We start from the raw sequence: 24,628 nt of genomic DNA, 5'->3' as shown, positions 1-24,628 counted from the left end.
CCACCTGTCGCTCCAAATACCAGGGGCTGGGTTAGCACAGGGCTAAATCGCTGGCTTTAAAAGCAGACCAAGGCGGACCAGCAGCACGGGTTCAATTCCCGTACCAGCCTCCCCGAACAGGCGCCGGAATGTGGCGACTAGGGGCTTTTCACAGTAACTTCATTTGAAGCCTACTTGTGACAAGTGATTTTCACTGCACTTTCACTTTCACTGAAGTGGGTTGCGCCAAGCGGAATGGCAAACACCCCCCCCCGCTCCCACTCCTGGCGGGGAGACCATAAAATACTCGCTTTTGCCTAGATTCAATTTATACCCTGAGAACATCCTCAGCAGATCATTGGCAGAGATGTTCCTCTCCCATCTCCCCCCACCTCCCTCACTATCCGCTTCCACAAGCCCGAGCTCCTCAGCAAATGGCCAAGGACTCTATGGCAAGGGCTCTATCGCCAATGCAAACCGAGAGGGGACATAGGACACCCCTGTCTCAACCCCAGTGCAGTGCGAAATACCTTGAGTTCATGCTGTTAGTGTGCACACTTGCCCTCTGTTCCTTTTACAGCAACTGCACCCATGCCACAAACTTCGGCCCAATTCTAAATCTTTACAATACCACCATCAAATAACCCACACTACTCGATCAAAGGCCTTCTCTGCATCCAGCGCCACCACCACCTCCGTCTCCCTTCCCTCCGCCGGAGAAAGGACCACATTCAGCAACCTCCTCATGTTCAAGAACAACTGCCTTCCCTTCACAAACCCCGTCTGGCTCTCCTCAAACACCTTCGGGAGACACCGCTCTAACCTTACCACCAACACCTTTTCCAGTATTTTGGCATCTACATTTAGCAGAGATATGGATCTATACAACCCACACTCCTCCGGTTCCTTGTCCTTCTTTAGTAGCAACAAGATGGAAGCTTGCCCCATCGTTTGCGGCAAGACACCCCTAGCTATCGCATCCTCAAAATTCCCACCACCAACAGCGCCAACTTGTCTTTAGATTTCTTTTAAAATTCAACCGGGAACCCATCGGGCCCCGCACCTTCCCTGCCTGCATCCTCACGATCGCCTCCTGCTCCCGCACCGGCTCCTCCAACCCTGCTCTATCCTCCTCTCGCAACCTCTGATATTCCAGCCCATCCAGGAATTCCCTTATCCCTGCTCCTCCTCCGATGGCCCCGACCTATACAGGTCCCTATAAGATTCCTCAGATACTTTACTAATCTGCTCCGGAAACACCAGCAACTTCCCTGCCCTATCCTGTACCCGGATGATCTCCCTCACCACTGCCTCCCTCCGGATCAGGCCGGCCAGCATACATCCTGCTGTCTTCCCATACTCGTAGACAGCCCCCTCGTCCTCCTCAACTGACGCACTGCTTTCCCCATGGGCAATTGGTCGAATCTTGAATGCAACTCCTTCCTCTTAGCCAGGAGACCTGGGTCCGGGTTCCCCGCGGCCCTCCCATCCACCTCCAAAATCTCCTCTCTCAGTCCTTGGTGTTCCTCCCTCTCCTCCCTATCCACCTTAGCCTTGAACGAGATCATCTCTCCCCTCACTACCGCCTTCAGAGCCTCCCAGACCACCGACTGCGAGACCTCCCCGTGCAATTAAACCCCACATACTCGTCGATCACCTTCCCAATCTTCTCACAGAAGCTGCGGTCCGCTAACAACCCCACGTCCATTCTCCATCCCGGCGTCTGAGCTACCCCCTTCTCCAAAACCATCCAATGTGGAGCATGATCCAAAATCACCATTGCTGAGTGCCGACCTCCTCACCCCAGTCAATAGCGGCTTTCCCACCACAAAAAAGTCAGTCCTCGAATACACCTTGTTTACCGGAGAGAAAAACAAAACATTCCGATCCCTCGGATGCAAGAACCTCCACGGGTCCACTCCTCCCAGCTCTCTCATGAGCCCAGCCAATGCCTTTGCACCACCCCCTCCCCCCGACAGGGCCAGCATGCGCGGCTGGCACCTGTCCAACTTCAGTCCTGATACAATCAGCTCATGGCCATCCAAATCCGGGATGGCACCAGGCACCCTCTTCACAAATCCCGCATCATCCCAGTTGGGACCATAAATGCTCGCCAGTGCCACCAACCTCCCCTCCCAACGCCCCCGTCACAATCACGTACCTGCCCCCCTGATCCACCACCACCTTCTCCATCTGAAACCTCGCCCTCTTGCCCACCAATACCACTACCGCCCCGAGCCTTACTATCAAACTCCGAGTGAAACACCTGACTCACCCAATCCTTCCTAAACCTCGGCTGATCCTTAACCCTCAAATGGGTCTCCTGCAGCATCACCATGTCGGCCTTTAACTCTTCAAATCTGTAAACCCAATCCAAAATCCATACGTTCTCACCATCCAATGCAAAATGAGAAACAACAAAAAAGAGAGATAATGAGAAAGCACAGTCCCCATCCCCTCAATCCAATTCCCAATCACAGTCCTATCTCTCATTTCAGTCCCAATCCTTCAGCCTTCGCAAATGCCTCCGCCGCCTCCACCTCTCAAAGTAGAAATCCCTCGAGTTATGTGTCACCCTTTACTTTGCAGGGTAGACCACTCCAAACCGGCCAGTTCCACTGTCAAATCTTGGTAGATTGGAATACCATTGCCTTCCCACTTCACCTCTCACCTTTGCTTTGCCCAACTCAGGACCTGGAAAGCAGAACTAGGGGGCATAGCCTCAAAATAAGGGGAAGTAGATTTAGGACGGAGTGTAGGAGGAACTTCTTCACCCAAAGGGTTGTGAATCTCTGGAATTCCTTGCCCAGTGAAGCAGTTGAGGCTCCTTCTTTAAACGTTTTTAAGAAAAAGATAGATACCTTTCTAAAGAATAAAGGGATTCGGGGATATGGTGTATGGGCCGGAGAGTGGAGCTGAGTCCACAAAGATCAGCCATGATCTCATTAAATGGCGGAGAAGGCTCGAGGGGCCAGATGGCCTACTCCTGTTCCTAGTTCTTATGTTCTCCTTAACATGAAACTTATGGAAGCAGAGTATGACCGCCATTAGTGGCTCATTTGCTTTCGGCTTCGGCCTGAGCGAACGATCTGCCCTGTCCAGCTGGTGTTGGGAGGGTTACTTCCCCTCCCCCAACAGCTCGGCCAGCATCTTCACAAAGTACTCGGTCGGCTTTGGGCCCTCCACCCCCTCAGGCAGGCCCACGACCCGTTGATTTTGCGCCTTGACTTGTTCTCCACGTCTTCCACCTTAGCTCTGAGCCCTTTGTTAGACTCTGCCACCCTTCGCAGCTCCTCACCCATCGAGGTTAACTGGTCATTGTACTGCGACACAGCCTCCTTCACCCCCTTCAACTTCTCTCCTTGCTCCCTTCCCCGGGGCAATCTCCTCCTCCTCCCACTCCTTCATTGCAGCCATCATCTCCCTCCGCAGCACCATCATGTGTTTGGTGAATTGCCTCTCAAATTCTCCTTGCAAAAGGACTGGAGTATAAAAGTAGAGAAGTATTGCTGCAATTGTAAAGGATGTTGGTGAGACCACATCTGGAGTATTGTGTCCAGTTTTGGTCTCCTTATTTGAGGAAGGATGTGGTGGCGTTGGAGGCAGATCAGAGGGGGTTCACCAAAGTGATTCCGGGGATATGGGGTTGACGTATGAGGAGAGATTAAACTGTTGGGCTTATACTCGCTGGAGTTTAGAAGGATGAGAGGGGAACTGATTGAGGTATATAAAATGCTAAAAGGGATTGATAAAGTAAATGTAGACCAAATTTTCCCCTTTGTGGGGCAATCTAGGACAAGAGGTCACAGATATAGGTTGAGAGGTGGTAGATCTAAAACTGAGATGAGGAGGAACTACTTCTCGCAGAGTGTGGTGAATTTGTGGAACTCGCTGCCCCATAGTGAGGTGGAGTCCGAATCATTAAATGGTTTCAAGAGGGAGATAGATATATATTTTGATATAAAAAAACGGGTGAAAGGGATATGGGGAACAGGTAGGGAGGTGGATTTGAGACCAGGAAGAGATCAGCCATGATCTGATTATATGGCGGAGCAGGCTCAAAGGGCTGAATTGCCGACTTCAGCTCCCAATCCCTATGTTCCAGCCAGCCCCTCGTCTCCGAGATTACAATTCATCCTTGGTACATAAGTTATACACTTAACATTAGAACGTGTTAAATTTCCTGCCACCTCTCTTACTGCTTTTGTTAAATGGCCAAGATTCTAAATTGTTTCATTATTGGATCGAGAATTTTATCTTTTCTTTATAGTTTTCTTTATTTATTTATTCTGCAGACCATTCGACTTGTAACTTTGTTCTCAGAAGTTTCTTCCCCAGTAAGACAACATGAGACAGTGACTGCAAATTTCACTGCTGCTTTTTGCCTTTGAAGAAGCCATGTCTTTGTATCATAACACAATAGGTATTATGTTACTGTGGTTTGAGTTGTGTGCTCCTTCTTCCTTCCTTAAAGTCTCTTAAGAAGCTAAAGATAACTCTTGGCAAGCTGCTGGGATACTAAACATCTGTCGTACACTTTCTATTAGTTGTCTTTCCAACCAAAGCATAAAAGCTGAGAGAAAAATAACTTTGGAGGGAATTTAACCCTTGTGAGGATGTTATCTAATAGCTGGTTCGCTTTGGTCATTTGTTTTAGCAGAAAGACGTGGTCCCTCCCACCACTACCCCAAACCCACCACTGCCACTCAGCATTGTGAAGGAGGTGAACATTGCATCCTTCATTGAAGGATTTGACAGCTCTCATTGGAGATAAGAGCACAAGAAACAGGAGCAGGAATAGGCCATTCAGCCCTTTGAGCTCGCTCCACTATTCAACGAGATTGTCTACTTCAACGCCTTTTTCCTGCATTAGTCTGCATTATCCCCCGAATCTGTTGATGTTTTTAATGTGTAGATATCTTTCGTTCTCAGCCTTGAAGTTACTCAGCGACTGAGCCTCCCCGTGGCTGGGTGTAGAAAATTCCAAAGATTCGTCACCCTCAAGAGTGAAGAAACATTCATTCTGAGACTGTGTCCCCTGGTTCTAGACCCCCAGTCAGGGGGAACATCCTCCTCCACCTACCCTGTCAAACACTAAGAATTGTGCATGTTTGAATGAAATCACCTCTCATTCTTCTAAACTCCAGAGAATAAAGGCCTTGTCTATTAATCTCTCCTCATAGCACAATCCCTCCATCCTAGGAATTAATTTGGTGAACCTTTGTTGCACTCTCTCTATGGCAAGTATATCTTTCCTAAGCAGCACGGTAGCCTTGTGGTTAGCACAATTGCTTCACAGCTCCAGGGTCCCAGGTTCGATTCCGGCTTGGGTCACTGTCTGTGCGGAGTCTGCACATCCCGTGTGTGCGTGAGTTTCCTCCGGGTGCTCCGGTTTCCTCCCACAGTCCAAAGATGTGCAGGTTAGGTGGATTGGCCATGATAAATTGCCCTTAGTGTCCAAAATTGCCCTTAGTGTTGGGTGGGGTTACTGGGTTATGGGGATAGGGTGGCGGTGTTGACCTTGGGTAGGGTGCTCTTTCCAAGAGCCGGTGCAGACTCGATGGGCCGAATGGCCTCCTTCTGCACTGTAAATTCTATGAAAGGTAAGGAGACCAAAACTGCACATAATACACCAGGTGTGGTCTCACTAAGAGACTATATAATTGCAGTAAGACACCTTTCCTCCTATTCTCAAATCCTCTTGTAATAAAGGCCAACATACCTTTGCCTTCCTAATTGCTTGCTGTATCTGCATGTTAGTTTTCAGTGACTCATGACCAAGGACACCCAACTCCTTTTGAAATTCAACACTTTTCAGCCTCTCACCACTTAAGAAATGCTCTCTGGCCAGGATTGCATGGACAGGACTCCCAGGCGCAGTTTTACGGTGGGGCGGGCAGGACCTCAGATGGAAAGCCATGCCCTATTAAGACCATTAGCCACTTAAGGGCCTTTTCCTGCCCAGCTGCAATTTTTAAGCTGGCGAGTGCTGATTGGATGAGGTTGCCAAACAGGAGAAGTCTTCATCCTCGATCTTGGGTGGGAAGTCCGCAAAGGACTTCGGGGGTAGGAATGCTCCATCCAGATTATGAGCTCCCCCGCTAAAGGCGGGGTATCTCAGGTAGTCAATGTATTAAAGGTCGGCCAGTAAGGCACCAACCAGAATAGGAACCTGGTAATCTGCCGGGTAGTGTACATATTGTTTGTGTAAATAAAAAGTTGTTTCTTATTTAACTCAGTGTGGACTCCCCGTGTTCTTATTAAACATAGATCCTTGTGGTACTTCATTAGCCATGACCTGCCAACCTGAAAATGACCCATTTATTCCAACTCTTTTTTGTCTGTTAACCAGCTCTCAATCTATGCCAGTATATCCCCTGCACCACCACAACCCCCCAATCCCATATGCTCTAATTTTGTTTACTAATTTCTTGTATGGGACATTATCAAAAGCTTTCTAAAAATTTAAATATACCACATCCACTGGCTCCCCCTTATCTATTCTGCGAGTTACATCCTCAAAATATTCCAATCGGCTTGTTAAACATGGTTCCTTTCATAAATCCACGTTGACTCTGCCCAACACTACCATTATTTTCTAAGTGTTCTGTTATCACGTTCCTTATTACAGATTCTAGTATTTTCCCTGCTGCTGATGTCAGGTGAAGTTCCCCATTTTCTTTCTTCCTCCTTTCTTAAATAGTGGGGTTACATTTGTGGTTTTACATGCGTTGCAAAACACATTCCGTTGTCCTGAAATACTTTCAATTGGGTATGTCAGCACACAACAAAATAAAAACCTGTCTGTTCCACTTTCTCCACCATGGCTGCAGCAACTCACTGAAGATTTTGACAGCACACCCCAAACCATTGACCTTCACTATGTAGAACAAGGGTTACGGGTGCATAGTCACATTATCTCCTATGAATCCCCACCCGTTCACGCACCACCCCGCCTTAGACATATATCGACCTTCCTTCACCAATGATGGGTTTAAATTTTGGAACTTTATACTCAACAGCGCTGCGGGTGTACCTTCACCACATAGACTGCAGTGGTTCAAGAAGGAGGCAATTAGAGATAGGTGATAAATCCTTTCCTCGGCAATGACGCCCATAAACAAGAAGGAATTCAAAGATTGAATGGTCTTTGCTTTGTTTTGCTTTTGCACAGCTCGTCCACTGTGTGCCATGAACTTGCCCATTTAGGATCTGAATCCTTTTATGCTGCATTGCTCTAAAGTGATGTGATTGACACAGCCACAATGAAAATGCGTAGTGTTCATATGCAGATCAATGACGTTGCTTTTACAAAAATGTAATATGTGTGTGACTGTTACTACCATGTGAATAGTTTCCTTCCAAAGAGTATGTGGACCTTGTTCTCCCCACGTGGCTTTAGGCAATAACACCCCCAGGTTTGACCTTCGATAGATGTATGTGAAGCTTAATTTTAGAACTTTTAAATTGGAGCATTGCAGGCATTGGACTAATACTTTAATTATTACTAGTGGACCCACTTCAGGTATTAATAAACACAAACTCCAAAATGCTACCTAGAATACATTTAATACAATCCTGCTGGATAGCAGTAAAAACACCATGGACATCATTTTAAATCTTCTGGGTAAATACCAATATAAACACATACTAAAGCAAAAGTACTGCAGATTCTGGAAATCTGAAATAAAAATAGAGAAAGCTGGAAATATCCAGCAGGTCAGGCACGATCTGTGAAGGAAAAATCAGAGTTAACATTTTAGGTCGACGACCCTCTGTTAGAAGTTTCTCTGCAGATAGGCCATTGAGCATTACCTCTCTCTCCACAAACGCGATCTGACCTGCCGAATATTTCCAGCATATGGTTTTTATAAAAAAAGAGGATTTGAACCACATGGAGTGGTGATTTAGTGTGCCGAAGGGGTTAAGCATCCCATCTGAAATAAATATTACATTTAATATTAAAGAGGAGCTGCATCAGCAGTCCATTGTTCAGGAGATAGCTTCATTTCTTGGTATCTTGGTAATTCATGGGCAATAATTCTTATTTTTGTCCTCTCTCTTTTGCAGGCAAACTGAGCAGCCAGGACAGTTACAACAGTTTCACAAACAACAATCTAGGAAATCCACGTCTCTCGCCAATCCCAACCCTGACGATCGTGTTGCCCCTGGCGCAGATCAAACAGCCCATGACACTGGGAACCATCACAAAGCGTACAGGGTAATGGATTTTGACTTGAGTTTCCAGTAGGATTTTAATAACACAAGAACCAAACAGATTAACATAAAACATATGTATCAGCACTGCTCACCCTTGCTCAGCGTATCCACACGCAAATTGAGTAAATGGCAAGGTCATCTTTAATGTGTTTTCCACCAAAATAAACTTTACTAGACCCGACTATGCACTGCATCTGTCCCTGTGGTGTTGTTGCCCTGATAATTTAAACAGGTGGAATAAGTGCAGGTGGCACCTTAAGGGAGGCCCAGAAATTAATAACAAGAATGTTGAGAATGGATGATGTGCAGAATATGCCGGCTACTTAAAAGGAACGGCAGGGTTCAATTAATTTGGAGCAGTGGTAAACGCATCATCAGTATAACATGTGGCAGTTTAAAGAAAAAACATGCTGGGAGTAAAACATAGTGTACGGAGTAGACTGCCGGGGAGGTGAATGGTGTCAAAAGGCAGCTTGGTCGATTATAGGTGTAGAGGTTGAAAACTAACGTGCTCTGTCTTGTTTTAAACTTTGAAAGCATCTCCATTGATCCCAGTGGTATTTTCCTGTCACGTACATCCTCGTGCTCCCATTTGATCTCTCTTTATCCCTGCCACCATAGGTTTGTCGAATAATGCAAAATAAAACCTGAATTGCACGATAGCTTGGTCAGCACCTGGTAAGAGAAAGAAAGGATGGGTTAGAATTTTAGCCATAGACCTTTCATCAGAACTCAGTTCCGACAAAAGGGCAACAGCTGAACATGTCTTCATTTTCTTCACTTGGCAAAGTGAGTGTTGATGCAATTGATTTTGTGCGGTGAGGTGGCCTGGTAGACTGCTGGGTGAAACTTGTCGTTTCCATGGATTTCCAAACATTGTGGTGGCACAGGTGGCATTATTGCACTGGATTTGTTGTACATTTACAGATAATTGTCCGGGTGTACGATGTGGAGGAAGGAGAGAATAGATGGTCATGGCAAAACACAGTAATATTAAAGCAAATTCGGGGAGGCAGTGGTGTAGTGGTATTATCAGTGTAGATATAACATTGTATCGATACCGCAAGCACCTTCTCTGTATGCCGAAGGACAAGACAAGAGTGTTTGACGACCATGGCATCTGTGCTTGCACCAGGATCCTTTTGTACATGGCAATCGTCCTCCCAACTCTTCTACATGGCTCAAAAACTTGGACTATGTACAAATCTCATGGCGCTGGAGAGATACCGTCAACATTGTCTGAGATGGATTCTCCGCATCACCTGGGAGGACTAACATACTAACATCAGTGTCCTTGAAGGAGCCAAGAGCACCAGCAATGAGGCCCCGGTCATCCAAACCCAACTCCAATAGGCCAGCCACGTGCTTAAGATATCAGAGACCCGACTTCGAAAGAAAATCGTCTTTACCCAGCCCAAGGAAGGCTTCTAAACGGGAGGGGGACAAAGGAAGCACTTCAAAGACACCCTGAAGGCTTACCTGAAGAAATGCAACATTAACATCTGGGAGGCCCTTGCTTGGAAGAGACCTGTTGAATCTCCTACTGAAGGGACACAATTCTTCAAGGACACCCAACGGAAGAGAAGGCCTGGAAAAGGAGCCTGAAAAAGGAATACCAGTGATCTAGATTCACTTTCAAAGATAAATAGCTTTTAGTAGGCTGTAATTGACAGGGCAATAGCTTCCAGACAGCCTGATGTCCATGATTGACAGCTCTCTGACTACATCAAAGGAAGTTGTGCTTTCTGCTGAGAAAAAGAGGACGTCAAAGCACTACACTCCTAGATGTTTATAAACATTATGGATAGGTTTGTAGCAGGATACTTGAGATGCATTCAAGCTGAAGGGAAATGAAAATAAACAATCCAGACACCTGGCTGTCTGAAAGCTATTAACCTGTCAATTACATTTCACTGAAAGCTATTTCTCTTTGAAAGTGAATAGAAGGCTTGCAGATCAAAGGATCTGATGGGTGTTTAAAGCCTTGAGTTGTGGTTTTACTTTCTATGAAGTAATAGCTGCTGCTTTCTACACCAATGGGGGGTGGAGATCTCTGATATGAGGGGTTTCTGATATGGGAGGAGTCTCTGAAGGAGGAGTCTATGATGGATGGGTCTCTGATATGGGGGATATCTGACATTTTGGGTCTGTGACATTGGGAGTCTCTGATATGAAGTTCTCTGGTGGAGATCTGATGGGGGTCTCTGGTGGGGGTTCTGATGGAGCGCCTGATACGGGTGATGGAGTGGGCAGGACTTGCGCTGTATGGGGGAGCAGGGTCCACCAATGGACTTTGGGGGTACCTAGGTTAAATACTTACCCCCTTGACCCACCTTGAGCTCCACAGCATCATGGCCACGCTGACAACTGTTGCACCAATTTATGCACATGTGAATCCCAGCCCAGAGTGTGGAGCACCACGGGAGTGTGGAGAATCGCATGTCCAGCCTATTAATCAGATGCAAATGGCTTGAAATGACCCATTTTCATTCTCCGATCGGCACGGGTTGTGTACCTCGATGCACAGGCAGCGGGGAACCACTGCAACTCTGGTCGCAATCCCGCATTTTGCCCAACGCGAGATGCTGCGCTGCATCGGGAACTCCGCTACCAGCGGTGGGCAGTGGAGGGTCTCGGCCAAGAGATATAGTTTGAGTAGAAGCATTGTCTTAAAACTGGCAACGAGCATAATTAGCTAAACTCCAATGGGTTCATTCTTATTTCATTATTGACGAGTTATAGACCAATTGACTATTTTCCAACAATTGGCTACGGTGGGCTTTCAATTTTGTAGGTATAAAAGGGGGTCTCGAGAAGCCATTTTGGGTAAGGATGGACCGAGAGGAAGAGGGGCAGAGGCGGAGAGACAGAGAAAGATAAAGAGAGATGTGCAGAGAGATGTAAAGAGAAAGATGTAGGTAGCAAGAATGAGAGAGAGATGTTTACGAGAGGCAGAGGCAGGGGAGGAGAGGAGGGAAGAGAGTGATGTTTATGGAGAGGTGCTGAGAGCTGTTTTTGACGTTGTCACTTCACGACTTGGTCTGAAAAGGGTGGTGAGAAGTCAGCTTCATGGGCTTACCACCATTGTGTTCAACCACTCTTTATTGCAAAAGAAATTAAATGGCACAAGAAATGCAAAAAAGGATAATTTGCAGTATTTCTAAGACTCAGAACATCAGGCTGAATTATACAATCAAACTGTGACCTAGGTTTATATTTGGTCCATTTTATTGGGATAGTGATTTCCTCTCAGAGAATTCCGAAAAGGCAAATGTAATTCCCATTTTTGCAAAAAGGGTGATGGATCAAATTCTTGACCTCTGTGCCTTACTTCCACGATTGGAAAAGTGTTTGAAAGTAGTATGAAGGATATAATATGAGGGAGCCTCATGAGGTTCTGCGTAGCTATAGGAGTAAGAGTTCATTTATTTAGTAATTTATTGGATTTCTTTCATGAGCTAGCAGATAATGAAGAAACAGACCTCTAACTAGGCAGCCGATCTTTGGAAACATAAAACCCAAGTTTTATGCCCCTGCCAAACAGAAGTCTGCTTCCTGTGACTTATCTAGTAGCAGTTCTGAACGACATATGATGGCATTCACCATAATAGGTCCAAGATCCAGTCCATGGGATAGATGGAAGTATCTTAAAATGGATTTGCAAATGGTTGATTGTTAAACAACAGAGTAATAAACCACAGGCAAGTATCCAATTGGCAGCCATTTGCCAGTGGAGGACCACAATGTCAGTGTTGGCGCTACTGTTTTTGTTTATTTTTAAAAGTGGTTTCGGGGAAGAAATTATGTCCAAATGTGCAAAATACACCGAATTAGGAGCAGCAGCAATTGGTGAATATCCGTACGCATCATTTGAAAATAATCTTGACAATCCCAATCTGTGGTGGTGGCAAGGGAAGCTAGCATAGTAGCTAACTTTTGCAAAAAAGCTGACAATATTAAAGAAAGTAAAACTATCCTATTTTCTTCATCAATGTAGTCCTATTTCATGTATAAATCGCAATCTCACAACTTGAATGCTAATGAGAGCATTTACAGTTCTGCGTATAATTGTTGTCACGGACAATGACCATCTGGCTAACTGTTGTGTACGATGCACTGGGTATGGAACAAATGCTTCAGTACTAATGGTTGGGAGGCCTTGAGGCAAAGAATATGGAGCGTGTCCTCAGCAGATGCATAAACACTTGGTCCCAGGTGTATAAAACAGATGTAATTACACCTGCGTGGTCAGTAGCTTTAAGGCAGTGCTCTGAGGGATCAACACACTTTGTGGGTCCAGCTGCTTAACCTCCTAATCCGAGATTAGTCACACTGATAGGGAATGCCTGAACAGCTTGATATCTTAATCACTGAAGTGATGCAGTTATTTAAAAGTATATATTTTAGTTTATCCTTACTCTCTGTATTAGTTGATATTTTTGTTGCTAAATTTTACTTGCTCTATTGGATTATTTTTCAACCTGAATGGATGGTGATTGGTCATCAAATAGTTGTGATCACCTCTTGGCCTTTTGGCTAAGATGAGCGTGAGGTCAGGTATAATGCCTGGATCTGGTATGTCTCTCTTGTGGGGACCATGAATTGGATTCAATTTGAATTGGTTTTTGGAGCACGCAAGGAGCTGGATTAGGGGTTTGCCCCTGTCCACACTCTGGCTTTGTAACTCTGATAAAGTAATTTTAAAAAATCAAATATTGTAATGTTGACAGAGATACATTTCCTTCCTCTGCCAGAAAAGCTGCCTTGTTTATGTTGGACTTTGGGAGACCAGTATCTGTGGGTGCAGATTCACAGTTAATCTGGCCGCTTTATCCCACCAGTGGAATCGACTGCCCAGAAAGTTTATATTTTGTTCAAAAGACTCAATGGTAACATTCTCTCCTCTGAGTCAAGTGGTTGGGTGTTCCACTCCAAATCTAAGCTAACACTTTAGTCCAGTACTGAAGGAGCACAGCACATTGAGTTAATGTCTTTCAGATTAGATGTTAAATGGTTGCCCCGTCTACTTTCTCAGGCGGATGTAAAAGATTTCATGGCACTCTTTTGAACAAGAGTAGGGAGGTTCTCCTTTGTGAGCTGGCCAATATTTATCTCTTAATTAATATCACCAAAACAGATTATCTACTCATTAGCTCATTGCTGTTTGTGGGAGCTTGCTGTGTACAAATTGGCTGCAGTGTTTCCTATATTACAACAGTGACTTCTCTTCAAAAAATTCTTAATTGTCTGTAACACACTTTGGGAGGTCCTGTTGTCATTAAAGTTGGTATGTAAAGTATTTCTTTTCTATCTGAGCGTTAATAGTGAGGGGTCACAGACAAGAATGATTCTGCGTGCACCCGCCAGCCACCTACATGCACTTTCAACAAGGATTGTTGGACAGCACTCCAAAACGGCTACGTTTTTTTCGAGTGCAGCATCCAGTTGTAATGCCCTAACTACTAAGTCAGCTGAAATCATCTAACTAAATATACACTGGGGATTCAACCTGGAATAGTCGTAAGAGCTAGTTACTAATTTCTGTAAAAAAAAGCTAAGCCAGAGAGGGAGACAAAAGGGACAAAAGGGGGCTGGTTTAGCATAGTGGGCTAAACAGCTGGCTTGTATTGCAGAACAAGACCAGCAGCGCGGGTTCAATTCCCGTACCGGCCTCCCCGAACAGGCGTTGGAATGTGGCGACTAGGGGCTTTTCACAGTAACTTTATTGAAGCCTACTTGTGACAATAAGCTATTGTAATCCGGTGGCTGGTTTAGCTCGCTGGGCTAAATCGCTGGCTTTTAAAGCAGACCAAGGCAGGCCAGCAGCATGGTTAAATTCCCGTACCAGCCTCCCCGAACAGGCGCCGTAATGTGGTGACTAGGGGCTTTTCACAGTAACTTCATTGAAGCCTACTCGTGACAATAAGCGATTTTCATTTTCATTTCATTTTCAAATTTTCCAATCCCGCCTGCCATGGGAATTGTCGTGAGCGGGGCGGATAATTTAATGATCCATTTAAAAGACTGTTGACCTGAAGTGGAAATTTCCGATCCTCCGACAGGCAGGACCGGAAGATCCTGCCCAAAGAAAATAGTTCCAATATGTTGGCTAGCTAGAAGCCCCTATTCAAAGTTTAGTTTCAGAGTGATTTCATCTTCTTGCTCCAAAATTAATGTCCAGTTTAATGTTAAATCACCAAGTCTCGGACACTTTTTTTCTTTGAACATTTTAATACTGTGGCCGGGATTCACCGGCTGTGCCCACCCAGCGACCGGAGAATCCCGTCCAAGGTCAATGGACGTCTTCATTGTCCGCCTCGCGCCCGTGGCGTTCCTGCAGGGGGTGGGGCGAAAGAATCCAGCCCTGTGTCTATCAGCTTTCTCTTTTTCATGGCTTGTGATTGCCATTAGCTTACTTTGTTTTACTGCGAGAGTAGGGAGAGGAAACAGTGGTGGGAGACTGGACAATATCTTAAACAGACTCCTTGAGCTGAGGAAACATGAAAGGTAAGATGTGTGTGGAATGCTAGATACCTTAAGACACCTAACTTAGGAACTTTGCACAAGAGCAAAGTTGACACCCAATCACTAGTCAGCTAAAGTGAAACTGACTTTCTTTTAAGTTCACAAATTCTAAATCTCAATAAATAACCAGAGACTCAAGTCATTCAGTTATTAACAGTTGTTTTTTTCAGGGAACTTCATGACTGGAATATGCTTGTCAAATTTCAGGTTTTAGCTTGTTTTGCATCTGTCACAAAGTGTGGAGCGTCACAACTGAACAAACTAGTTGTACTCCTTTAATATATCACGCGGCATTGGACAGACATGTCATAAGGACAGACATGTATAATGTTAAAGGATGGTCACGACTGGGAGTTAAATATCCGAGGGTATCAAACTTTTCGGAAGGACAGAGTTGATGGTAAGGGAGGTGGTGTAGCTCTGTTATTTAAGGATGACATCCGGGCAACAGTAAGGGATGAAATCGGTGCTATGGAGGATAAGGTTGAATCCATTTGGGTGGAAATCAGGAATAGTAAGGCGAAAAAGTCACTGATAGGAGTAATCTATAGGCCACCAAATAGTAAAATTATGGTGTGGCAGGCAATAAACAAAGAAATAACAGATGCATGTAGAAATGGAACAGCAGTTACCATGGGGGATTTTAATCTACATGTTGATTGGTTTAACCAGGTCGGTCAGGGCAGCCTTGAGGAGGAGTTTATAGAATGTATCCGCGATAGTTTCCTAGAACAGTATGTAATGGAACCTACGAGGGAACAAGCAGTCCTAGATCTGGTCCTGTGAAATGAGACAGGATTGATTCAGGATCTCATAGTTAGGGATCCTCTCGGAAGGAGCGATCACAATATGGTGGAATTTAAAGTACAGATGGAGGGTGAGAAGGTAAAATCAAGCACTAGTGTTTTGTGCTTAAACAAAGGAGATTACAATGGGATGAGAGAAGAACTAGCTAAGGTAGTCTGGGAGCAAAGACTTTATGGTGAAACAGTTGAGGAGCAGTGGAGAACCTTCCAAGTGATTTTTCACAGTGCTCAGCAAAGGTTTATACCAACAAAAAGGAAGGACGGTAAAAAGAGGGAAAATCGACCGTGGATATCTAAGGAAATAAGGGAGAGTATCAAATTGAAGGAAAAAACATACAAAGTAGCAAAGATTAGTGGGAGACTAGAGGACTGGGAAATCTTTAGGGGGCAACAGAAAGTTACTAAAAAAGCTATAAAGAAGAGTAAGATAGATTATGAGAGTAAACGTGCTCAGAATATAAAAACAGATAGTAAAAGTTTCTACAAATACATAAAACAAAAAAGAGTGGCTAAGGTAAATATTGGTCCTTTAGAGGATGAGAAGGGAGATTTAATAATGGGAGATGAGGAAATGGCTGAGGAACTGAACAGGTTTTTTGGGTCGGTCTTCACAGTGGAAGACACAAATAACATGCCAGTGACTGATGGAAATGAGGCTATGACAGGTGAGGACCTTGAGAGGATTGTTATCACCAAGGAGGTAGTGATGGGCAAGCTAATGGGGCTAAAGGTAGACAAGTCTCCTGGACCTGATGGAATGCATCCCAGAGTGCTAAAAGAGATGGCTAGGGAAATTGCAAATGCACTAGTGATAATTTACCAAAATTCACTAGACTCTGGGGTGGTCCCGGCGGATTGGAAATTAGCAAACGGGACACCACTGTTTAAAAAAGGAGGTAGGCAGAAAGCGGGTAATTATAGGCCAGTGAGCTTAACTTCGGTAATAGGGAAGATGCTGGAATCTATCATCAAGGAAGAAATAGCGAGGGATCTGGATGGAAATTGTCCCATTGGACAGACACAGCATGGGTTCATAAAGGGCAGGTCGTGCCTAACTAATTTAGTGGAATTTTTTGAGGACATTAACAGTGCGGTAGATAACGGGGAGCCAATGGATGTGGTATATCTGGATTTCCAGAAAGCCTTTGACAAGGTGCCACACAAAAGGTTGTTGCATAAGATAAAGATGCATGGCATTAAGGGGAAAGTAGTAGCATGGATAGAGGATTGGTTAATTAATAGAAAGCAAAGAGTGGGGATTAATGGGTGTTTCTCTGGTTGGCAATCAGTAGCTAGTGGTGTCCCTCAGGGATCAGTGTTGGGCCCACAACTGTTCACAATTTACATAGATGATTTGGAGTTGGGGACCAAGGGCAATGTGTCCAAGTTTGCAGACGACACTAAGATAAGTGGTAAAGCAAAAAGTGCAGAGGATACTGGAAGTCTGCAGAGGGATTTGGATAGGCTAAGTGAATGGGCTAGGGTCTGGCAGATGGAATACAATGTTGACAAATGTGAGGTTATCCATTTTGGTAGGAATAACAGCAAAAGGGATTATTATTTAAATGATAAAATATTAAAACATGCTGCTGTGCAGAGAGACCTGGGTGTGCTAGTGCATGAGTCGCAAAAAGTTGGTTTTCAGGTGCAACAGGTGATTAAGAAGGCAAATGGAATTTTGTCCTTCATTGCTAGAGGGATGGAGTTTAAGACGAGGGAGGTTCTGCTGCAATTGTATAAGTTGTTAGTGAGGCCACACCTGGAGTATTGTGTTCAGTTTTGGCCTCCTTACTTGAGAAAGGACGTACTGGCACTGGAGGGTGTGCAGAGGAGATTCACTAGGTTAATCCCAGAGCTGAAGGGGTTGGATTACGAGGAGAGGTTGAGTAGACTGGGACTGTACTCGTTGGAATTTAGAAGGATGAGGGGGGATCTTTTAGAAACATATAAAATTATGAAGGGAATAGATAGGATAGATGCGGGCAGGTTGTTTCCACTGGTGGGTGAAAGCAGAACTAGGGGGCATAGCCTCAAAATAAGGGGAAGTAGATTTAGGACTGAGTTTAGGAGGAACTTCTTCACCCAAAGGGTTGTGAATCTATGGAATTCCTTGCCCAGTGAAGCAGTAGAGGCTCCTTCATTAAATGTTTTTAAGATAAAGATAGATAGTTTTTGGAAGAATAAAGGGATTAAGGGTTATGGTGTTCGGGCCAGAAAGTGGAGCTGTGTCCACAGAAGATCAGCCATGATCTCATTGAATGGTGGAGCAGGCTCAAGGGGCCAGATGGCGTACTCCTGCTCCTAGTTCTTATGTTCTTATGTTATGCATAACATATTCTGCTAAATTTGAATACGTCTTTTCCAGACCACAGTCTAATTGTTGTTACGTAAATATAGGTGGATATCAATCAGAATTTATGGTTTGCTCAGATAGCTTTGCGAATTACAATATCGTCAGCAGTTTCAGGCAGATTCATCTGCACTTGTAGCAAAGTTTACAGTGTCATGTTTTCATACACCATTTTCGGCAGCACAGTAGCACAGTGGTTAGCACTGTTGCTTCACGGCACCAGGGTCCCAGGTTCAATTCCCGGCTTGGGTCACTGTCTGCAGAGTCTGCACATTCTCCCTGTGTCTGCGTGGGTTTCCTCCGGGTGCTCCGGTTTCCTCCCACAGGTTCCGAAAAACGTGCTGTTAGATAATTTGGACACGCTGAATTCTCCCTCAGTGTACCCGAACTGGAGCCGGAACGTGGCGACTATGGGCTTTTCACAGTAACTTCATTGCAGTGTTAATGTAAGCCTGCTTGTGACAATAAAGAGTATTAGTATTATAATACCTTTTGTTGCATTACTTCCAATGAGTTGGGTGTTACGGTAGTTCAGGGAAAAGGGAGAAGATTCTGTGTTCAGTAGCAAAGTAGAGAGGGACATATTGCAATTTTGGAGCACTGTGAAGTGAAAGATCCTGATATTAGGTACCAATGGAGATAAGTCATCGAGTTTGGGAGCCTGGATGATGAATTAGAGCTTTGGGTTTGAAAGCGATTGAGAAGGGAAGTTTTGGTAGTTTGATAGTACTGTGGGGTTTGGTGGTGTGAAATAGCTTGCGTAATTTAATCAGTGAGTCATTAAATAAATTATTGTTTTGCAATTTTGATTATGAACAAGAGAAAGCCCAAATGATAGTTTAAATCCGAAAATTTGCCCTAAGAAGCTCTTAAAATTCACTTTCCAGCTCGTTTTCAAATCGTTTGCAAAGTGAAGAATACTTTTTCTCATGTTGCAACAGAATCCATGCGTCTGTGTTTTTCTAAATGATTTGAAAACGAGCTGGGAAGTGAATTTTAAAAGCTTCTTGTGGTAAATTACTCAGATTTGAACTATCATTTGGGCTTTCTCTTGTTCATAATCAAAATTGCAAGACAATAATTTATTTCAGATTGAAGAATACTTTTTCTCATGTCGCAACAGAATCCATGGGTCTTTATATCTGAAATAAATATTCTGATACATGTTAATATATTTACCGATGAACAAATCAATATAATGAAGTAGAAGAAATTTATATTGAGGAAAGAAACATTTAAATATCAACCAAATCACCTGTTAGTATGGCCGAAAAAATTGCCAATGTATGCCACAAGTGTGAGGACTGAAGTGGGCAGATGGGATGGATATCTGGCTGAAGTTTTTATTTCAATCAATCAGAGGATGTGGCGTCGCTGACAAGACCAGCATTTATTGCTCATCTCTATACAACTGAGTGGCTTGTTCAGTCAGTTCAGAGAACAAAATAGGCCGTGACATTGCTGTGGGTCTGGAGTCACATATTGTCCAGATTAGGTAAGGACGGCAGATTTGCTTTTCTAAAGGGCATTAGTGAACGAGAAGGACTTTTATCACAATCCGGTAGATTCACTGTCACCAGCTTTCATATTCTTCCAGGTTTTTATTTAATTAACTAAATTTAAATTCCTCAGCTACCAGGATAGGAATTGAACTCACGCGTCCAGATCATTTGTCCAGGCCTCTGGATTTCTAGTGTAACAATATAACCACCAGATTACTGTACCCATTCGCTGTTAATTAATGGCAAATTATTTATCTGTCATGGCAGTGCCATTGTTACTACCTCAGTGGAAATATCATTGGATAATGATTAATTCAGGGCACCATGAAAGGACTCATATTTCAGATAGTAAGAAATAGACACCATTTACAGAAGTTTCTGTCAGGTTGTTGAAGGAGAAAACAATGCAAATTAATCTAAAGCAGTGAGACTCTATTAATGCCCTTATCTGGTCTGATCACGTGCTTTGCCCACTCACTAATAAAACTTATGACAAGCGCCAAGCAGATGCGAAGCTTGGTTGAGCTTAATGGTTCAACCTCCTCACTACTGGGTTTGAAAGTTAATTGTTACCTTTTAATTAAATAGGAAATAATGGATACCCTGGGGTTATTACAGGATAGGAATTGAATTGAGCGTTTTAGCTAACGTCATAAACTACAATAGTAAAGCTTGAACAGTTTATAATTGTCAAGTGAACCCAAGATTAGAGTCCTGACTAAGAATCACTTGAGGGTGACTTTTAGGTTAGAATGCAAACTGTTCATTTTAAGGGGTGACTATTTGATTATGAATCTTAGTTTTGAATAAAAAATCATTGCCTTAGTCCAATTTTAATACATTAAAACACAAGAAGTGGGAGCAAGAGTGGACCATACAGCCCTTTGAACCTGCCCCACCATTCAGACACAACAGGCCAGATTTCCATCTTGGAGTCAGGAGATTTCCCAACTTTACGATCCTGCGTCTGACTTGATAGTGCCCACCAATGCTACCTTCATGGTGGGAAGGCAGGGACAAGTTGGAGTCAAGCCTAGAAGTGGAGGTGGGCCATTGCCAAGGTTACCAGTTTAAAAGGCAACTCTGTTCACTGAGATATCAGCCAATTTTCAGAGATAAATGAGAAGCCCCTGAGCACTCACCCACTACCCCCATTCCCCCACCTCTCGCCCCACCCCAACCCATTCACCCAGTAGCCATGATAGACAGAACTCGTGAGCTCCATAATTACATTTGGATGTCATTATAAAACGTAATGGATCTGTCCTAATAAAGAACCATTACTTGAATATCTACCACTATCTTCTTGAAAACTTATAAATTTGTCAAAATGTACTTACTTACATCCCCCTTGACAGATGTGTCATCAACCACTGCAGAGCAGTCCATTACTGGTTTGGAAGTCAGCCAAGTGTTCATAATGAGATTCTACTGCACAACTGTGTAAAATCCCTTGTTGAGCAGAAACTATTAATGTGTTTGGAAACAAACAAAACATGCACAGTGAGAGTTCACTGAACAACTGTGCCAACAAACAGTCCAGAGCAGGTTCTATTAAATGTTTTGAATACAGTCAGAACTATGGGTGCAAAATAACGAAACAAAAGAGTCCATTCTGGGCAGGATTAGCGGGTAGTTAAGATCCAGGAATGACCCCGCTATCTAATGGCATTCTGTTTGTTTTTAGTGTTCCGGCAGGCAATGCTCTCACATCCCTAAGGCCGCACTCAGGGTAATTTCCTAGAAGAGAAAATGGTGTCCCGTTCGACTCCCCAATGCAGCCCCTGTACCCCTCCAATGCCGCAACTCACCGATAATGAATGAATGAATGAAAATCGCTTATTGTCACGAGTAGGCTTCAATGAAGTTACTGTGAAAAGCCCCTAAGGGGGTCATCGGGCCCCCTGCACTCCACCTCACATGACAGGGCACCCCCCGTCCCAATCCCGGCATGGGCAAAATGCCAGCCTGGCAATGCCAGCATGGCACCCTGGCAAAACCCCTGGCACCACCACCTGGGCACCCTGGCAGTGTGAGGCTGGCACTCGGTTGGCATTACTAGGATGCCAGACAGGCAGTGCCAAGGTGCTCAGGTGGCACCAGCAGTGCCTGGGTGCCAACCTGTCTAGAGGCTGACCATTTGGGGGCCTCCGACGCCTGGGAGACCCCTCGGGTACCATTCAGCCTGGTCCCAGTTTTTGGGGACCAGTACTGAACAGCGCGCAACTGGGGTCTCCCCGGTGAGGCGGATAGGTGCCGAGTGGCCATTAGATTGTGATGTCTCGTGAGATCTCGTGATGCGTAATGGCCGTCGGGAGTCCCATGGGAATCCCCTCCCGGGATCTACCAGCCACGTCCCACCCCAGTTCCGGTGGGATTCGACCGGTAGATTGCACCCTCAGTCACCTGTCAAAACTTTGAACAGCCAAACAGATGGGTGAGTCGAACTTCAAGGAAAAGATCAAAGCTGTGGGGCCATTTAACACCATTAGATCTGGATCTCCTTATTATACAATGTAAGGTAGCACTTTATCAGGTGTATAATGTACACTAATGCATCTCAAAACTTTCCACTTTCACAATGCTGATGAAACCTTGAGATCTTGCCAGTTGTCAGAAATAACAAATTAACAATCACATTATTTCATGATTACCTTTTTAAGAAAGCCTTATTACTAATATCTGAATTTAAAACATTTATGTAACTTTACAAGTATTGACTGAAAGTTCATAAGCCTGTAGCAGGCACGACAATACTGCTGCTGGCTAAATGCAAGTTTAAACTATGTTTCCGCATGCACTTCATGTGCTTGGGGACTATTATATAGAAGCCAACTCTGAGACATACTGAGTTCACAAATGTATTTATAATATCAGGTGCAATGACAACCTTGGTTTTACAATGCGCCACACATCAAGGAATCGCCAAATCCTCTCCAGCAGTTGTCTGGTTTCTTGGAATTGAAATAGGCATGCTCCTGAGAACGAGCACAGTGAATTTTAACAGTTTATTATTCTCCTGCCTCTCAGTCACAGGATGTAGTCTCAAAGCTCACACAGTTTCTCTATCTATGCACTTGGTAGCAAGACTTGCAAAATTCATCACAATATATAATGACCGGGTGAGTTCATGTTTTTGCAACAGGTGTTAATGCCTTCAGGATTCTTTGCATAAAAATGCAGTACTTAGGAGAAAATCATACTTTCCACTGAGAAATGTGACAATTCATAAGAAATTACTTTGAACAAACTCAGTTACTCTGATAGCTGATGTGACATTTTTGAGTAATAAAACAGGAAGTGCTGGCTAAACGTAGCAGATCTGGCTGCATCTGTGGGGAGAGAAACCAAATTAACTTTTCAATCTGTATGATCCTTCTACAGAACTGGATTATTTGTGTAAAACCGCAGCACTTTGGAGAAGATCACATTTTCCACAGAGAAATGGGCAAATTCACAAGAAATTATTTTGAAATTATTTTGTTTTTATTCATGACGCTTTTAACTTTGATTTCACAGTGAATTAGGAATTACCCTTTTGAGGAAACAATTTAGACTTCTTACAAGGACCCAATGGAGCAGCATTCTTGTAGCAATTTTGTGGAGAAGCTGCACTCAAGCAGAACAAACTAAGGGACAGCCTTTAAACAAGTGTTTTGGTGTAATCTTCTGAGCCTGCAGATTAGATAAAATACTTCAGAGAGACTCTTCAGTGGCCAGGATAATAAGCTCTGCACTGTTGTCTTCAAAATTAACACGTTAAAGATTCCAACTCTGCAATATCACAGAAATCAGCAGATCCCCTCCAAGATACCTTGATGTGTTCCTTTTTTTAAACTAGGCTATAATGTTGAGTCATTCTCTTTATAAGAGTCCAATAAAATTGCTAAACAGTAATTTCAATGTAAAAATGCCAAAGGGTTTACTTGACCTGCCAGTGTCACAGTTAATATTCTGCCATTCGAAATCTGTTTGTACCAGTTGGACCTCCGCTTCCCCTCCCCTCAGTAAACAGAAGACAATATTTGGGGGATTGCTTTTGGTTAGGGGGAAAATGTGGGAAGTAAAATGAGGAGAGAAGAGCTAACTGGTCTCACTACAAGTTGGACAAAGATCACTGGTGCCAGTCAGAGAAATGTCCTGACACCTTGTTTGGAATGAGGATGTGGCAAATTGATTAAACATGGAAGATGAAAGTGGTAATGTGTCAAACAACCAAATATTCTCAGTTTTGCTGTGCATATGATACAACAATGTGACCCATATACATCACACTTGTATACAGGAGGCCAACTCGATTTATACAATTGCTGCACTCATTAGAGACACAAGATAAACAAGCACCAGCTTCTCCATCATCAAAACAGCCTGCTGCACTCTTCAAACATTAACTCCTCTATCAGCAACACAGCTTGCACTGCTCTCATATACTAACTCTCCTGTGACAGGCTTACAGCGTGACCAGTTTACAGTGCATATGGAAACATATATACAACACCAGATGTCCAAGGATGAAAAGCTACCTTTTATGTACTTTTAATTTTTAAAATTGTAAACTAATATTGAAACGTGAGGAAATCAGATTTTAATTAAATACAAGGAGAAAAACTGAAAAGGACAGTTAACATTTCAGGTGTGATTTGTTGTCAGTTCCAATGAAGGGGCCTACTCAATTTGTTAAACCAGTTTAAGCTGAATGGACTGTTGCAAGTGTGCCGTGTCTCCATGCGAGTGGGGAAGATAGAGAGTGATCACTGTGTTTTGGATGAACAGGAACTCTACTTGTGTGAATTTCTCATTCCCTTGGTCTGGAGACTATCAAGTCACCAGTTGGCCAAAGAAAAGGTACATTTCCAGCAATATCCTGCTCTATTTTCAGTTTTTCAGTACTTGCATTTTGTTCTTGATCATTGCTCCTTAATGAAATGAGTGTTTAACAAAATATTACATCAAATTGGTCCTTTTTTGAGATACGTTTTCATTTAATTGTTGGATTAATTCTATTTTTGTATCTTTCTCCCCCCCCCCCCCCCCCCCCCCCCCCCCCCCGGCCCACTCACGGAAGACCTTACCTATTTGGGGCAGGATGTTTTTCCCTAAAAGCTCCATGGTGAGTTCCCAGAAATGATTCCAGCATGCCTCCACTGCATCCGCGATACGGCATTGCTTAAGTTAATGAAGTCAACATATTTTTTTCCCTCATTTTTTTCTACCTTGTATGAAGTATTTGCATGGGCTACCCTGTA

The 24,628-nt window shown here is 43.9% G+C and overlaps 1 protein-coding gene across 5 annotated transcripts in view; it reads left to right on the top strand.

The window, feature by feature from the left end:
- The window catches only part of bcas3 (BCAS3 microtubule associated cell migration factor), a 1,250,799-nt gene that overhangs the window by 594,274 nt on the left and 631,897 nt on the right, over positions 1-24,628 (top strand). For all 5 annotated transcript variants that reach the window (XM_072469937.1, XM_072469940.1, XM_072469936.1 and 2 more), the window contains exon 16: positions 8,050-8,200. In XM_072469937.1, coding sequence (XP_072326038.1) covers positions 8,050-8,200 — 151 coding nt within the window. The remainder of the gene's footprint in view (positions 1-8,049; positions 8,201-24,628) is intronic.

Source organism: Scyliorhinus torazame, chromosome 12 (genome assembly GCF_047496885.1).
Source record: "Scyliorhinus torazame isolate Kashiwa2021f chromosome 12, sScyTor2.1, whole genome shotgun sequence".
In the NCBI taxonomy this organism is placed as follows: Eukaryota; Metazoa; Chordata; class Chondrichthyes; order Carcharhiniformes; family Scyliorhinidae; genus Scyliorhinus; species Scyliorhinus torazame.
This window is presented reverse-complemented; position numbering and strand designations above follow the sequence as displayed.